At 39.2% G+C, this 14,831-nt stretch overlaps 1 protein-coding gene across 21 annotated transcripts in view; it reads right to left on the reverse strand.

The window, feature by feature from the left end:
- The window catches only part of celf2 (cugbp, Elav-like family member 2), a 255,452-nt gene that overhangs the window by 71,221 nt on the left and 169,400 nt on the right, over positions 1–14,831 (reverse strand). For 20 of the 21 annotated variants that reach the window (XM_041977214.1, XM_041977215.1, XM_041977206.1 and 17 more), the window contains one exon: positions 10,097–10,179. In XM_041977214.1, coding sequence (XP_041833148.1) covers positions 10,097–10,179 — 83 coding nt within the window. Of the gene's footprint in view, positions 1–10,096; positions 10,180–13,292; positions 13,298–14,831 lie in introns of those variants that run through there. The other variant, XM_041977219.1, reaches the window with a different exon arrangement.

Consider the following 14,831-nt stretch of genomic DNA (forward strand, 5'->3'; position numbering starts at 1 on the left):
GAAAACATGGACCCATCCTGCCTTGGATCAACGCTTCAGACTGCTGCTGGTGTAATGGTGTGGGGGTAATTTTCTTTGACACTTTGGGCCCCTTAGTACCGACATGGCATGGTTTAATTGTTGCTGACCATGTCCATCCCTTTATGATCTTCTAATGCTACTTCCAGCAGGATAATGCACCATGTCATAAAGCTCAGATCATCTCCACCTGCTTTCTTGAACATGACAATAAGTTCACAGTACTCCAACGGCCTCCACAACCACCAGATCTCAATCCAATAGAGCAGCTTTGTGATGGGGTGGAATGGATGCAGCCTAATGAGGCATATCCAGTAAAGCTAATTTAACAGGTTAAATGTTGAATGAAGCCTCAAGTCAGTAAATTTTAAAGTTTAAATAAAGCTTAAAGAAAGAAAAACACAACATGCACCAGCTGGTGGGTTAAACTCAACACAAGCAGAGTCACTACCAAACACAAATGTATATCACTGTAAATGTGACACAGCGCCCTGCCTCGGCTCACTCACATTATCCAAATCACTTCTCTGGAAAGTCATCAGATGGAAAAGCTGCCAGCGGAAAGTTGAGCAGGAGAGTTCAATGAATATTTAAAACAGGCAGATTGGGCATTAAATGTATTTGCCTTTCAAATAAGTTTGCTAAAACAGGAGGCTTGTTTACAACCTGTCTGCATGACTGACTGCTTGGGCTCCTCTCCTTTAGGACACCAGTTAGAGAGGGAAAACGTTTTCATATCTGATTAGAAATATACGGAAGATATGAATTAAAATACAGGCATTCATGACTTAAGTGCTCCAAAAACACTGCTTCTTAGACAATTCAACCATTCTTTACAGATTTGTAGTAAGACTTAAACACAGGTGAGATGTCAGGATATGATTGCTTATTCTCCCACTGTTCAAAAACAAGCAATAAAGAGATCATAAAGAGTTTGATAACATTAAAGCACGTAGGTAGGTATATGGAGTCTTTTATACATTTTATAGAGTTAAAAGGAACTGAACCCTAATACTGTTATTATTCTGATAATCCTTCAGGTATTTAAAGATTACATTGACTCATTTAAGCTAACCTTGCGCCCATTTTTGGTAAAAACCAAAGGGATGAAGTTGGTAAACACTCAGGCTCACAGAAGGGAAAAGTGGTCTTCCATCTTTTAACAAAAAAAACACCCAAGGTGCCTTTAAAGACACCAGCGTTTGGGGTCCACAGAGGTTTCTGTATTAAAAAGAATGATTTCTCACATCATTGAAAATGATAATACACATTATCCGTTACAGTTGATGCTTCTATTTGAAGCAATGTCCATCGACTTGAAATAATAAATGACTGATTAAATGACTTGTGTCTTTGGATTGTAAATTGCTGCTTTTAAACCTTAACCTTGCTTGAGATCAGCTTACTTTGATGAGTCTTTGATGTGCTTTTGGCTGCGTGAACACACACAACCTTGGGCCTGTATTCTGGCAGTGGAGCGTCGCTAATTATCTCACCAGCAGAAAGGTAAGGAGAGTGGGGACCTGTGTGTGTGTGTGTGTGGTCTCAGTACGATGGTAGCTTTTAATGAGCCCCACTCTTCTTATCAAGCTTGGCGCTCAGCATCCAACATGACGCTCTGATCCGCCCACGTGGAGGATGGGACTTGAGTGATCACATCAGATGCACCCATCCTCCAATCCCTACCTCCCACCACCATCCATGACCACCCCAATCAACCTTTCCCTCTTTCCACCTATTCCCCTCCCCTCCATCTTACTGTCAGAATGAAATATCCTTGAGAGACTGTAAATCAAAGTGCTTTTCATCCTATTTCACAAAGAAAAAATAGAGCCCAAGATGGAGGGAGACATTCAACAGGACAAAAGGGAGAAAAGGGATGTAGAGAGGGCAGGAGGTAGAGCGAGACGAAGAAGAAAACAAGGATAAAAGAGTGAACTTCTCCAAGTTGGAGGGCACACCAGAGGACACGTCCCAGATTAGCTCTCAACTCTCTGTTCCATGCTTCCAACCCAGCTTCAGTGAGGGAACAAGCCGCCCTGGGGCCCTTGTACGGGCATCCTGGGTCGGGTGGGTAGTTTAGAGAGGGAACGCCGGGCATTTAGACATCTGTCAGCCACTAATGAAAGAGTTCAATTTAGTGGAAAATCTAAAACAACCTTGTCTGACAGGCAGGCTGACAGGCTTTAACTCGCCGTGTGTTGTTGTCGTGTCTTCATCCCAGCATGTGTGCTGGAGTGGATCGGGGGGGATGTAAAAAAAAAAAAAAAGCAATAAACTGAACCGCTGCAGAGACATCATTTTGTGTGCACATAAAAGGGCCGTATGTGTGTTAAAGCCATGCAGGAGTGTGAATCAGTCTGTGCAGCAGGGGTTGGCTCTTATAGCTTTAAATCACTCCGGGGGGGCAGGGCATGCTTTCCACGATAGATGGGTTATAGTAGGGGTTGTGTATGTGTGTGTGTGTGTGTGTGTGTGTGTGTGCGGCTAAAAAGAAACATATTTAGACCTCAGTAGTGCTATTAGTGTTGGATAGATGAACACATGGCTCTCCAGGCAACACGTGTACACACAAAACAGACACACTTTGTCTCCACCCCCCTCAAGCTTCATTAGCATGTCATTAGAAACAACTTTAGTGAAAGCTGTTGTTCTTTGAGAACCAGTCTCGCCTATCTGTCTCCACTGAAAGGACATGATGCCAGAGTGTATGTCATGCAGAAAACTCATTACTAGTATTTTTTTGTCTACTTTTTATACATTAATCCACCAGCTGATTTGGATGCTGTGCTGCCTAGCGACAGCACTATTACTGAGCTGGAATAGTCAAAGTGAAGGCAGTTTTATTGACTCTGAAAGAGGACTGTTTGGATTCATGATGGTCAGCAATTACACCGTCTGAGAGATGAAGGTGTTCTGTGTGAGCATGGACGTCTAGACACTAAACAGCCGTCTGCATGCAGCATCATTTCCAGAAATACCAGGTTTTGAGGACTGATTGAAGTGCCTTTATATGAACTGCAACATTTAGTTCAAACCTGTAAAATGAAAAGATGAATTTCAAAGCAATTAAAGACTACAGGCTCAGAGATGCTTTCTTATTTTCCTTTAATGTTCAATATTACAGCAGCTAACTTTTGGCGACTGATGAGGGGATTCATGGGAGAAGAATTTGCATCTCCCCCAACAAATTTAAATATTTGCAGGTTTTCCTTTTTGTAAAAGATGACTTAGCTGAAATTAAGATCTTTGTCCTTTAAATGTACCCACTATAGTTAAGTCCACTATTTCATTGGATAAATAAATAAGAGGGATTCACCCTGAGAGTAGCAATCCCTGCAACAGATGTTAACAGTGGCCCACCACTTTAATAGTGAATTAAATCTTTTTAATGTGTGTTTTTTTTTGTGGTGTCTGTGATGCTATAAAGAAACCTACTGTTAAGTTATCCACCCATTTTCAGCATCCCTCCTGTCACTAACCTCCTTGTTACAGCTTTTCTGACCTTATTAGCTTGGACACTGATGTTTCTCGACTAAGAGGTGGCCGGATTTAAAACTTCAAAGTGAATAATTTTTGGGACAAAAAAAAGGCCACTTCCAATTAATTTTGTTTAATTCAAACCTTAGGCTTATGTTTTATTTATGTAATTCTGGGGAATCAGCTTTAAACCATATGCATAAATACTTTTATCCTCCAGCTTTGTACCACAGTAACAAGTGAGCCCATTTCTTGAGTTACTTTTCGTCTTGCATTAAGTTTAGCAAAAATCACATCTCTGTGAAGAAAGAACTAGCATCCAGTTAGCTTAGCTTTTTGCAAAGATAAAGATTAGAAACGGGAAAATGGCAAGTGTGGCTATTTATTTGATCCTCCCTGCAGTATAAGCTACAGCACTTATTTTAGAGTACTAAATAATCTACAACTATGGGAAAATAAAACTGAAAAAAGACAAACTCAATGCTGCAGAAACAGAGCAGAAATGTTATGACAGACAGGTTTGACGTTCACATAAATATTCATTTTATGCATGCATAGAATCACATTTCCAAACATTTGGTATACAAGTGCTTCCAGATGACTGACAAATCTTCAGGTGAGACAGCTGAGGAGTGATTGAGATACAGACAGAGAATGGGAGCATGCAAACGGAGCTGCTGTGTGCTGATTTTTGTCTCTCTGTTATGATTCACCTGGAAAGAAAGGCAAAACCTTAAGGCTTTGCTCTCTTCTTTAGCCTTCTGAGAGTCATACGGAGAGAGATTTTTCATATAAACCACACACTCCTTCAGTTGATGCTCTTCTCAGGGAAAAAAACACTGCTGCCACTCAGCTATTTCTGCCCTAAACCAACATGGCTGTCGCTCTGCACTGCCAATACCAGTGTCTTTTTCTGCAGTTTGGGCCTTCATCCAGCTTTCCACTCTGATTGCATCTCCCCCTGTTAGAGCCTTGGGTTTGGAAGGAGAGACAGAGCAAAGGAGGGGAAGAGTGCCAATACAAACATTGTTCCATTGGCTTTTTACAAGCCACGAGTGGGGAAGTTAATAAGCAGGTATTGGTTTTTAACGGCAGCCCGTTTATTGCTTTGCCCTGAGCGTGCACGAGTGCTCTACTCCACCTTTTTCCTGTCCATCTGCACATCACCTTTATTAACCTCAAGCTCAATTTCTCCCTCCACTCTGCTCTTCTTTTGTTTCCACATCTCTTCGTCAGCAATTAATATACAATCATCATCATCTGTTTTTATTTTCAGCCCCTCCCTGCACATTTTCAGCTTTAAAAGAAAAGAAATTATAAACAAACCTTGCACAGTCCAGTCAATTCTCCATTATTATGCCACTATTGATTTAGGTTTTTGCTACTATTTGCTTGAGAGCAAACTGTATTCACTGGCTCTTTTCATGCAGCACTATAATTAATTTTAAACCGTATCCGTCAGTCAATATGGGACAATCGGATATCAGCCGGTCAGTGTTGTCCACTTCTGACATGATGAATGTAATGCAGTTTTAATTACTTACATATTGTGCTGTTTATCAGTGTCATCTGACTCTCAGATGCTTTTTTACCTCAAAAAAGGTAATCAATTTACTGGAGACAAAAATCTCCTGGGCTATGAGAAAACTTCCCAAATGTCATATTTAACCTCATATTCTTTTAATGATCTTTGCAGTATAGATGCAAACAGCAAAGACTACATTCATATTATATATATTTATTTTACTTAATACACTAGATCATAGATGAAAGAGAAGACAGGATGGTGTCCCTCAGTTCCTGGTGGCCAGAATGTTTAAAGCTCATTCATGTTTTTCATCCAGTCACAGTGACTGGGATTTTTATAGAAGACTCTTGAGGATAACTATCCTTAATGTGACAACACCTTTAAAATTCAAGGATTTTTCTTTCCTTTTGTATAATTCAAATTAAATTTACAACCTTGAAATTAAGATATTTTTTAGAAACAGGTTGTCGAGGCTAATATTATGAGCCTTGACTTTTAATTTTATCAGACCCATAAACAAGTAAATCTTGATTAATTTCTTACTTTATTTTTTAGAGTAGCTCTTATTAGAGTTCTTTATTTTATTGACATCTGTATGACATCTATCATAATCAAAGAACAAAGTTTTGAGTAATTAAAAGAAATATTTGTGACTTCTCAATTGCACCCTTGGATCTTTGATGCTTGTAGAGGCCATATAAAACCCGTATGATGTTATTCAAGGAAGAAAGAACTAGTTTTAGCAGTTACTTAGTATTTAATTTATTTTTTTTTTTTGTATTTTAGTTTGTTTTTAAAATTACATTAGCATACGCTTCAATCCAAGGTGACTTACAATGGTTAGGCAGTAGCATTAGGGGTCCTGCCAAAGGATCCAACTGGAAGGTGTTAGTATTCGGTCCCCGGGGGAGCTGAACTCATGGGAGATGGATGCACTACCAACTGAGCTCCAGAACTGAAGCTATAAAACTGAAAGCATTTTTTCAAATGCAGGTATACCTGTTTAAAAGTGTAAATTACACCATTTCCTGCTGCTTATATCAGCGTATGTCCCCTTGTTGGTCTATGGGCCATAATGCATCCAGAAACTACCCACAGAACAAGCCTGCAAGTAGAACATGAAAAAATGGCATTACATTGTATTCTACAGGCTGGGTTGGGCAACAGTTTGTAATAATCATGAGTTTTGTGAATTAATTAGGCTAGTTTATTATTTACACACCAGGGCGGAGAGTTAGTTTTAGTCTCAGCTTACAGCTCTTGGTTACAGCTGATCTGAAACTACTGCTAAGTCAATTTTCTGGGACTGTGTGCTAATCAAACGACCATTTCACTGAAAAGTCAAATGTGGGTATGTTTTAGTGTTTTTCACCACTGTAAAAAATTATAAATAAAAAAGGCTTTTTGCTCCATTTAATGGACCTGCAAGTAGGAGGCTAGAATGTAAAATATCTTAATTTTCATTTCCAAAATGCTCACGTAAGCAGCTCACTTAACTAAATCAACAAAAGAGCAAACCACTAGTGTTGTGTTTTTAAAACACTACCTTGAATAACCATTTTACTCCACAATTAACCATCACTGTGGAAAAGTGAATGCTGCTAGAATAATATCTAATTCAGAAGTTGAGGTTGAGAAACCTCAGCTGAATAAAATCTTGTTTAATTTATATTAAATATCAGAAATCCGAAGTTTCTACCAGTCACTGAATGCAGCATACATTGAAGCTGTATTAGTACTCAGAGTGCACAATGTTGTTTTTCTATCAAGTGGAAATTGAAATAAATAAAATAGGAATTTAAACTGTGTCACCAATGTGTCCTGTTAGTCTATCATCACAAAGAAAAACATGCCATTGGTTTAATCTTAACGTAGGTATGAATGTTAGATTCAGTAAATGGAATTTTAAAAATTCAGTTATGTTAGAAAAAGAATATTTTTGCATTTACTGGAATTTACAGATATCTGACACCAAATAGCTGCAATCACACCAGACACTACAGGAGAAACAAGCTGTTGGAGGAGGAGGGATGACCAGAAAGCAGAGAGGAAGAAAAGCTGTACCAGTGCAGAAGAAGGCGATTTCATGTTCCTATAATCCTAAAACTGCCAGTTTTTTTTTTTTTATCCCTGGGGCTGTTTCACACCTGCAACAAGGGATGAGTGACTAACTCTCATGGTGCAGGAAAACAGGCCAAATTTAACATTCTTATTCCACGAGCAATTAACACGGTGACTCTGTGAAAAACATCAAGCTAGATTCCGATTTCCTACGTACGGCTCACGGGGGATTCATGGCATCCACTCTGTCCTGCCCAGGAGGGCTATCCACTGATCCAACTGACAGTAAGACAGTGAAAGCGCTCAACTGAGAAGATTCCAGTTAGCTGCCAGAGCCAAGGAGAAAGGAGGGGAAAGAGCCAATAAACCTGAGCAGAAGGGATCTGGGGACCCCTAAACATCCACCCAGGGCTACAAGTGCAGGAGTGGAAGCAAATTCCAGCTCAATCCTTTTATTGTTCTCCTGGGCCACTGATGAAACAATATTACTAACACTCTTTTATGGTTACACATACAGAAAAGCTGAAACTGATCAAAGCCATCGCAAAATGAACGTTTAGACAAAGCAGCCAAGCGGACCCTACCAGGGAAAAATCAATTTTAAAATTTAAAATCACAATTTAAAATTTAAAAATCACAATTTTAAAAAGGCCAAATGCCTTTTTAAGTCACAAAACACCCAATTTACTGAGAGAATCCGCAAAGGCGCATTCATTCTTTACCTCCGATTGGTTAGTATTTGTTAGTTGGTCGGGGTTAGCCAAAAAATGTCATGATCTTAGCCAATCAGAGGGAGATTATTTGCAAATTATTATTTGAATTTAAAGGGAAGAGGGGGAAGCTGCATGCAAGACTCACATTGAGAAAATACTTAAGCAGCGCATCATAAATGGCAGCAAAATGAAGTAGACTCTTCACATGGTTGGTATTATATGTCTATTTTCATATTTTGGCACTTAGCAAATGTTGATTTCAGCCCATATATGATCATTATCAGTTCAATCTCAAACAATAATTCAGATTTTAACCTACTATTGGACCACAATGCATGTAAAATCTCCAGTGGTGTCATTGTGTAAAATTACACATTTCAACCACTATGTGTCAAAAAGAACTCCAAACACTTATCTCAAAAACAATCTTCTTCCTGAAAGTCTAAACCTTTGCCTAAAACAAACCAAACAGTAACTGAACAATCTTCCTATGTGAGGCATGAACCCCAGTTTTCTGAGAAGAAGTCCAGCTACTGACTCAAACCTTCCTCAGCTCCTCCAGATGTACACATTCTCTTAGGTTAACCAACCACTAGGTTCAAAGGATTCATGATGACATCAAATTAAGTCACAGGAGTAAAAGGAAATATATCATTTTAAGGGAGGCAAAATTCTCAGGACTGGTATAGACTTTGATACTCAGAGTCTCTGAACTTGCCTGTACTGAACTGAATGTGATCCATTTGAGAGAAAACATTAAAGGATTAATGAAAAATTTGCCTCCAGAGAGGCAAAATAGTCAATATAGCTGCTGCTGCCATTCAAGGGATTGGGAGAGTAAGAAGGAGATATAATTTAAAGTAAACTGCAACTTTCCAAAAAATAGCAGCAGCTATTAACATATATCATATACATTTCATATAAACTACTAGTCAAACGTTCCTTCTAAATCACACTGGATTTAATGGGAAAGTGTGTCCAAACTTTTGACTAACCTTACTTTTGCAGTTGGAAAATTTACTAACCAAATGCTTAGTAAAAATCCTGTGATTTGTGAAGCTACAAATGCTATAAATGGTATATACTAATAACCTATTTAGCCCATAAACAACTTTGACATGGCTTAATAAAGATTTTTACAAAAAATCTAGCATACTGGACTCAAATGATTCACTTCAAGTCCATGTTTGTGGGCCTGAATTACACTTGTCTCTAAAAATTATCACACTCCATTTTACTCTCCTTACTTTTTTAAAGTTTGTAAAAAGAAAAATTTGGACTTCTTGCTAAATATATTGTCTATGACAGTCTATGACACACAGCTCCGTGTATTAGCACAAGTCAAACAGTTTGTGGTCACCAAGTCTGGCATCCTTAAGGTATCCCAGCACAATGGCGGCTCTTAAAAAGTTATATGCATTTCCTCCCTGGGAAGTGAGAAGGTAATCTCTGCAATTTATTAGCACACCGTGGGTACCTACTGGAACCCGGGGCTATATGCACAGTCCTGCACACGCAGCCCTGGGTGGATAGCAACTGATACCACTCATTTGGTTAACTAATAATCAAAGCAAGTATAATTTTGGATGCTCAAATCAAGCAATTAACTAAACAAATGTTTTTAACTGCTGGTGGCAGCATGTTGTAATAATTATCCTCTAAATGTTTTTGGACAAGTGAGGACATACATGCTATGGCTTTGGCAGGATGCAACACATATTACAACAGAACATAGTTGGCTATTGATATAAAATGAGAAGTTGATTGAGATTCTTATTAGCTGAGGTAGCTAGGTAGGGAGGAGCTAGCTTAAGAGCATGAGCTGCTTCCAACAACACAGTGTACAAGTAATAAGCAACCCTTTATGTTTTATGTATTGTCAAAGAACCAGGAAACATGCGATCATAAATATAAACGGTTTTATGCAGTTACAACAATCAAAACTCACCAGTAAACACCTTTAAGATGGTTCCAGGCTTTCATGAAAAACTAGTATTTGGTAAGAACAATGAATGTGAACAAGACTATTTGTTTACAAGAAAATCCCATCGGGTAACTTGGACATGTGCTTCTTTGCCCATCAATTCAACGGTTTCTCACACAAATGAACTCTGACAGTCAGTTGCTCACCTGCTCACACAATCAGTCACTCAGCTTGCAAATGCACTGTGGCAGCAGTGCACATCGCTGCACTCACACAGAAAACACACAGGTTTGGACGATACCTTAGGATGCTGCTGTGAGTGTGTGATTAGAGGAGAAAGTGAGCAGAGAGGAATCGAGGACACGCACTCACCCCTGTTAAGGTCTTTATGTTATGCAGTGCATTCTGGGCTTCAAGGGCAGCTTTCCTTGTGTAAAACGTGACAAAACAGCAGCCTGGGGAAACAGAGAGAAACAGACAGGGGAGGGATGAGCATAAGGAACAACACTGAGCTTTTTTTTCTATTCATCTGCTTGGCATCACCTGTCGACACTGGCAGACGCTGAGTGAATGTTAAGGACGAAGCCTCCTGGTGGAAATGAGGAAAAGGCTTTTGGATTTGTTTCAATGCTTGATGACTTGAGCCTGGAGGAAGTGTGCACACATGGAGATGCATGTGCACAAAGAACGAAAAAGACAGGAGAGAAAAGTGGCAAAGAAAAGCTTTTCTTCCCATTAATCCTCAAGTAATCTGGGAACAGTTGCTTCGTCGCTCATTCTCTAAACAAAGCCGTCATTCATGTATTTATTGAGCATGCTAACTCACTCATTTAGTCTCGTTTCCATCTTGATTTTGCTATTTGAAGTTTTTTGTTTTATTTGGAAATAAAGATGTGAAAAATCAAGTGAACATAAATGTTTTAACAGCTTTTAAATGACTACATTGAATGTGTTAAAACCTGCTTCATATTCCTTCTGGAAGTCAAATCCTGTTGGAGAGAATATCCGAAAACAAGCGTTTTTCAGGAGAGATGCTAATCAAATTCAATTAAATGCTCCAGCTATTAAAATTGACTTTAAATCCACATTTAGCTGCATTTAAGCTTTATAGACCTGTAATTTAAAGCTTAATGAGTCGTGTACACGATCACTAACTCAAACACACCCAAGCCCACACATTAAAGAAAGTAGAGGACATACAGAGGATGCAAAGAACTGAAGCTTCCCTTTATTATTAATCTGTGTATAAATAATTGCTGATTGGAGTTGAAACACAGAAGTTGTTGCTAAATCTCAGGTTTGCATGAGGGTTTGACAAATCTTCCCCTGTGCTTAAACAGCTGACAACTGTCTAGAACAGGGCTTTTCAGCTCGGTTCCATTAGGGTTGTAGTCCTGCAGGATTTCCATGTTTCCCTGCTCCAACACACCTGATTCAAATTAAATGGATTAAACAGCAAAAGTTCTGCACAATGACTCATTAATTTGAGTCAGGTGAACTGGAGCAGGGAAACATTGAAAACCTCCAGGACTGTGGTCATCGTGGGACAGAACTGAATAGCCCTGGTCTAGAAGCAGCAGGGAGATTATGAACAAGACATACCAGTGAAAAGTCTATTTAGGACTTAAAGGTGCCTGTAAAAGATTAGTGCATATCCTAGGATGCATTGTATTAGACTATGTTTCTAAAAATGCCTGAAAATCACCTACATGTTAAAAGGTTGAACTTTTAGATTAGAACTTTGGATTATCTTGCACACATCATGAGCTCATTTTATTAAGGTAGTTAATATGAAGTGGGACGAGCAGCCACAGGTGAGGTGAGCCGCTGCTCTGGCATCAACATCCTCCCACCAACTGCTGCAAGTTCATATGTTTCGAGCTGCTACCTCGAATTTTGCCCATCTGTTAATTTTGCTGAGTATTTACTGGTCCAGAGACGAGCAGAGAGCTCCATTGTTTACATCTGCTTTGTTGTCCTCCCCATTGTGTTTATGACACAAATCAAATCAGTGTGAATGAGGCGGATTGGTTGTGGTTTTGTTGCCCATATCACAGGCGTCAACCCTTATGACACTTGCCCTGCAGTGCATCTTAGTGAAATCCAACAGTGAGCATCTGGAGCAGGTTTAGCATCCGAATCCCAGAGTCCCTTTGATGAGGCTGGGAGCGTAATGGATCTGAATTCCTGCGGTGTCCTCTGGGTGCCAGGGCTGTTGAATAGTTGGCCCTCAGCCTAGCGTCAGCAACGTGATTGGTGTTGTGATTCGCATGGTAAGGCGCCTGTGTATTAACAGGGATAACACTCAGCTTAGGCTTTTCTTCTATGACCCCCAGTGTGAAAGGCAGCTCGGCGAGTCACTTCACTAAACTTCCAGCCTGCTGCTTCAACCATCAGCATCAATTTACCACCAAGAGATTCACACCAGCTTCCACTGGTTGAAAGCAGTGAGATAAGAGGAGAAATTAGTTATGACTGACGGCCCATTGCTGGGTGGAAATTATACAATTTAGTTCATATGGGAACTGATATGGCCAACATAACTCAAAGTTGAAGTGGTGGTTTTCTCAAAGTAGATTATTGGCGGCTATGCTTTAGCTTTGTTTTGCATAATTTTGATAGGAACTAAACTTTGAGAGGATTATTATGAAGTGGAACATCCTTAGAATACTTTAAAGTCACTTAAAATGGAAATTTAACCTAAAAAAAAAAAAATAAAAAAAAAATAAAACATTAGGAGTAAAGCATTCTCTTAAAGATTACTGAAGGAAACAACTTATAAATATATAAACATTAAAACTGACAAACTGCATGGATAGTCCCCGTGTGCATGTTTTTTGCTTTCAAAAGAGAAAAGAAAGCCCAAGAAGCACTAATCTAAAAAGAAAATCAGCCATTATCCTCTTTATCTTTGTGTTTCATAAGAGATTGTAACCATCTATAATGCAAACCTGCACCTCCTGATCCCAGAAGAACTGCCTCGTGTTAACAGAAGTGCTGAAAGAGTACATCTTGCATCAAGGTCAACGGTGTATTTCGCTTATTTTGATCTGCGGCAAAACTGAATGGCTTCTTCCTTTATTCATGCTCTGAATCTCCACAGAATGTTACAAAATTCTGTTGAGTGGTTTACGAGTAATTGTGCTAGAAATCAACTAAAGGTTATCCTCTGCTTTTAGAATCTACTCAGAAAAGTTTGTAGACAGTAATTTGTATTATTGTCATCTTTGGAAGAGGTTATCAAATGATTAGCTTTGAGTGATCTAAGTGTGTGTGTAAAAAGAGGCCAGAAGACATATGAAAAGCTAGGTTTAAAAAAAAAAAACACCATCTGTGCAGATCAGACAGTCCTGTTACACCGTTACAGACAATAAGCCAAATGAAGTTTAGTAGTGCAGATCGGATCCATATTCCTGGTGTTTAGGTTTTCCTCCTGCTACTCTGTCACTTCTGTTTACCTATGCTGTCAAACTCAGCTCTTTTATTATGATGCCACTAATCTGGGCCAATCACATTCTTTCCCACATTTTTTGCCAAATTTATCTGATCCTCATTCTTTAAATCTCACCTTTGTTCTGTCATTTTTCCTGTAGACTAACTTTTGTGCAGCCTCCCCATTCCCACCTCTCCCTGTTGCTCGAGGAGCCTGAGAGGTCTCGTTCTATCCCAGGGCTACTCAATTCAGTCCCATGAGGGCCGCAGCCCTGCTGATTTTTAATGTGTTCCTGCTCCAACACACCTGACTCAAAATACTGAGTCATTATGCAGGACTTTATAAGCTGTTAGATCCATTTAATATGAGTCAGATACGCTGGAGCAGGGTACATGGAAAACCTGCAGAAATGTGGCCATCATAGGACTGCACTGAGTAGCCCTGTCCTATCCTTTTCTTGCAATAATACCATCATGCCCCATTGGAGTGTAATCAACAAACATGTTGAATTCATCCCTCATTATTGAACTGACGCCACATGCTGGCTACAGCAGACGCCCGCTCAATCAGCATCATTTTGTCTCATGAAATGATCAATGTAAAAAAAAGAGCTTATGTTCACCGAGTTTTTTCCATCACTGAATCATTCTTTTTATATTTACTTTGACAGAAAATGTTTAAAGATAAAAATGTGGTTCCTATAAATGTGGTTTTAAGGAAATAATTATTACAGCTAAAGTGATGATCAAATTTAAAAGTAAAGCAAATTTTGTAAAGGCAAACAGCCAATGATGTTTCATTGTTCAGTTGTTTACTTAGGATGATCCTGGGTTGTATGATTTTCATTACTGCTGCACAAAGGTCAATACTTCACTGATAAGACAAACTTTGAGCCAAGTCACAACTTTTGTCAGTGTATCTTCAGCATTATTGGCTGGTATAGATAAATATTATCACCCATGTAGGTAGTCGGGAAGATGATCCTTTATAAATGCTGCAATATGATCAAGAACATGGTACTGCTGATGTAGAACAACATATAAAAATACATCACATTCATTTGCTCTTCAACATCTGAAGTTTACCCAGTTAAAGTTCAGTTTACATCAAGTATGGGTCAGGTTCTGGAGTTGATTTCTGGTGTCAGCATAATTGAAAACATTTGGTCTCAAAAATGTTTTTGTTTGTTGTCTCAAAAAATGAATTCTCTATAGCGCTTGGTCCAGTTCAGGGTTGCGAGGAAGCTGGAGTCTATCCAAGCAATTAACAGGCGAGAGGCAGGATACACCCCGGACAGGTCATCAGTCCATCGCAGGGCCAACACAAACAGACAAACAAGCACTCACGCTCACTCCTAGGGAGAATTTAGAGTGACCAATTAACCTAACATGCATGTTTTTGGACGTTGGGGGGAAGCCGGAGCACCCTGAGAGAACCCACGCATACATGCAAACTCAACTGTTCAAACCTCTCCACAGCCGAGGCTCAACCCAGTGACCTTCTTGCTGTGAGACTGCACACCACTGTGCAGCCCATCTAAAAAAAAAAAAAAAAGACAAAAAAACAAAAACAAAATAAAATAATTACAACTAAATAAGTTGTTCTCTTTCAGTATTGTTACTGTATCAGATGGTCTGTAATTGTAGTTACTGTCCTGATTAAAACAGGACCCCC

The sequence above is a fragment of the Melanotaenia boesemani genome, chromosome 23 (assembly GCF_017639745.1).
Source record: "Melanotaenia boesemani isolate fMelBoe1 chromosome 23, fMelBoe1.pri, whole genome shotgun sequence".
In the NCBI taxonomy this organism is placed as follows: Eukaryota; Metazoa; Chordata; class Actinopteri; order Atheriniformes; family Melanotaeniidae; genus Melanotaenia; species Melanotaenia boesemani.